Source organism: Lathyrus oleraceus, chromosome 1, assembly GCF_024323335.1.
Source record: "Lathyrus oleraceus cultivar Zhongwan6 chromosome 1, CAAS_Psat_ZW6_1.0, whole genome shotgun sequence".
In the NCBI taxonomy this organism is placed as follows: domain Eukaryota; kingdom Viridiplantae; phylum Streptophyta; class Magnoliopsida; order Fabales; family Fabaceae; genus Lathyrus; species Lathyrus oleraceus.
Genome location: NC_066579.1, coordinates 173,785,058 through 173,787,997, shown reverse-complemented (window position 1 = coordinate 173,787,997; position 2,940 = coordinate 173,785,058). Strand labels below are relative to the sequence as shown.

At 26.1% G+C, this 2,940-nt stretch overlaps 1 protein-coding gene across 1 annotated transcript; it reads right to left on the bottom strand.

Annotated features, from left to right (window-relative positions):
* Positions 1-1,401: 1,401 nt before the first annotated feature.
* Positions 1,402-2,277, bottom strand: LOC127115585 (uncharacterized). The gene is made up of 3 exons (XM_051047098.1): positions 2,206-2,277; positions 1,833-2,026; positions 1,402-1,658 (listed from the first exon to the last, which is right to left on the bottom strand). The coding sequence occupies exons 2-3, from the start codon at positions 2,022-2,024 to the stop codon at positions 1,569-1,571; spliced, it is 282 nt and encodes a 93-aa protein (XP_050903055.1). The 5' UTR covers positions 2,025-2,026; positions 2,206-2,277; the 3' UTR covers positions 1,402-1,568.
* Between the last annotated feature and the right edge of the window lie 663 nt (positions 2,278-2,940).

Below are 2,940 nucleotides of genomic sequence, written 5' to 3'. Positions count from 1 at the left end.
TAAAGAGATTTTACACTGTTAGTTAATCACAACCATTGATTTATTTAAAATGTTTGACTTTTATTTCAACCATTTAAAAAGTAATACAAACGGATGATTGTGATGCATTGATAGTGTAAAACTTTTTACAGTGACATTGTATAACAATTAATCTCATTATCTAGAAGGAGTTAATTGAAATACACTGAAAGTGTAAAGAGATTTTACACTGTCAGTTAATCACAACCATTGATTTATTTAAATTGTTTGACTTTTATTTCAACCATTTAAAAAGTAATATAAACGGATGATTGTGATGCATTGACGGTGTAAAACTTTTTACACTGACATTGTATAACAATTAATCTCATTATCTAGAAGGATTTAATTGAAATACACTGACAGTGTAAAGAAATTTTACACTGTCAGTTAATCACAACCATTGATTTATTTAAAATGTTTGACTTTTATTTCAACCATTTAAAAAGTAATATAAACGGATGATTGTGATGCATTGACGGTGTAAAACTTTTTACACTGACATTGTATAACAATTAATCTCATTATCTATCTGGATTTAATTGAAATACACTGACAGTGTAAAGAGATTTTACACTGTCAGTTAATCACAACCATTGATTTATTTAAAATGTTTGACTTTTATTTCAACCATTTAAAAAGTAATACAAACGGATGATTGTGATATATTGACGGTGTAAAAATTTTTAAACTGACAGTGTATAACAATTAATATCTATCTAGAATCCTATATAATTTATATAACTAATTATTTTTAGATTATTTTTTTAATAAATAAATACTAGATTAATCAACAAAGGAAAAAGGACAAGCTCGGGGCCTCTACAACTCCCTTTGGTGGATTGTGTAGTAGTTCTCTCTGCTATGAGTGGCTTGTGCTGGATGCTGGTGTAGATAGGTTCTAGGTGACGGTGCTTTGTTTTTTTTTTCTTGTCAATTTTTCTTGTAAACTTTGATTTTTTCTAAATTAATATACTTTTCATTTTAAAAAAACTTATTATTCAAGAAAAACTCTAACTTAAGATTTTTCTATAGAAGGTGGGAGAAGTGTGAATGTTAAAGTTTTCTCATAAAAATTTCTTAAATTTAATTTTAAAAATTTGTCCAATACTTCCTTAAAATATAATCTTAACCTTGTCTGATGGCGTTTTGTTTTCATGTATTACAAATTTATTCTCAGCCATCTGATCTTAAATATCAATTATTTTTCTATTCTCGAAAATAAAATTAAATATATCTTATAAAAGTTTATTGGAAGCTAAATTACTCTCCAAACAAAATAAAAAGAATAAATTCCATATAATAATATTTCAAAAATAATAATAATTCCAAGATTGTAATTTTAATCCTTGAAACAGATACACTTTAAGGAATTTGATTTGAAAAATATAGTTATATATCTTCATGATTGCTCATACTATTAACTTCTGAAGCATCATGAACATAAATACATGACTCATTCATGAAGATTTCTCGTTCATTAACTATTAAACAAGAACTTAATATAAAATAACACTAGCTATATCAGATATCATCACATCTACTATTCATTAGTCGATGAGCACCAACCCATCTTTCTCCCATGCTGCTGTAACCTCACTCTTACTTTTATAAAGATTTCCTTCTGGATCATAAAAATACTGCACAAAAGAGATAAATATATCAATGTTTTTTATCTATGTTTTGAAAATTATAAAGTTAAGATTTTAGCAACGGTCAAACTTCATCCGACGTTCTTCTGAGACACATTTGATCCTCAATCTTCTTAATTAAAGGAAACAAAACAAAATAAATTAGAAGCATGTTATTGTTACCTTATAAACCCGACCAGACTTCATCCGACGTTCTTCTGCGACCCATGCTGTAAGTAACCATTCATATCCAGGTGAAGTCTTGTCATGGTAAGTACACATGACAACATTATCAGACAATCTCCGATTATGTTTGATTTTTGATATTGTCTTGTTTGTTACTTCTGAAAAAATTTCGTTGTTTGAATGATCCATGTCTACACCACACACACTTATACATGTTAGTAAAACATGTCTAATTAATTGAACATGAAATAGATTATGTAAGAACAAGCACATCTAACTTTGTTTGATTTATAGTTAGTATAAAATCATGAATGAAGATTCAAAAATTCAAAAAGTTTATAAAAAAATTTAGTAAAGGCATACAACTTACCACAAGTTCTTCCCTTAATATTTTCGTCCTCTTTCTTTGTTGTTGTGTAAGAATGGTATGGTAAGAGCTCAATTTATATTCTCAAAAATAAACATATAGGTGTGTGATTGCGTGAGTTAAATTTTTGAGGGCGAGAAAAATATGGTAACGTGAAGTACTTTGCGTGCAAAATTTAATTTAACTATTAAGTTTTAAAATAAATTATTAATTTCTTTATGAATGTATTTTTTTTCACGTTTTATTCTTGGAGTGTTCTAGTTAGAATACAAGTTTAGGTATTTTAGTAAATAATTTTGAGTTATAAAATCAATATAAACAATATTTTAAACATAATTATATTTTATTTTTTGAATAAGTAACTATATTCAACAAATTTACTCTATATTTAAAATTTACATGATTATTTAAATATTTATTTTTTATTTTGTAAGAGCATTAAATAGGTCAACATATTGAATATTTTATCAACATAATATTTTTCTTAGTATATGATATAATTTAAATAATAAAAATGTGTATTTAAAAAATTATAAAACTTGTTACTAAAATTTAATTTTTTTTTTTAAATTATCCAGAATCCTATATAATTTATATAACTAATTTTTTTAGAATATATTTTTTAATAAATAAATCCTAGATTAATCAACCAAGGATGAAGTACAAGCTTGGGGCCTCTACGACCCCCTTTGGTGTGTTGTGTAGTAGTTCTCTTTGCTACCGGTGACTTGTGCTGGT

Coding starts and splice junctions, on each gene's coding strand:
- LOC127115585 (XM_051047098.1), bottom strand. CDS start 2,024: ATGGATCATTCAAACAACGAAATTTTTTCAGAAGTAACAAACAAGACA. Junction 1,659..1,832: donor AGTCTGGTCGGGTTTATAAG/GTAACAATAACA, acceptor TCTTTTGTGCAG/TATTTTTATGATCCAGAAGG.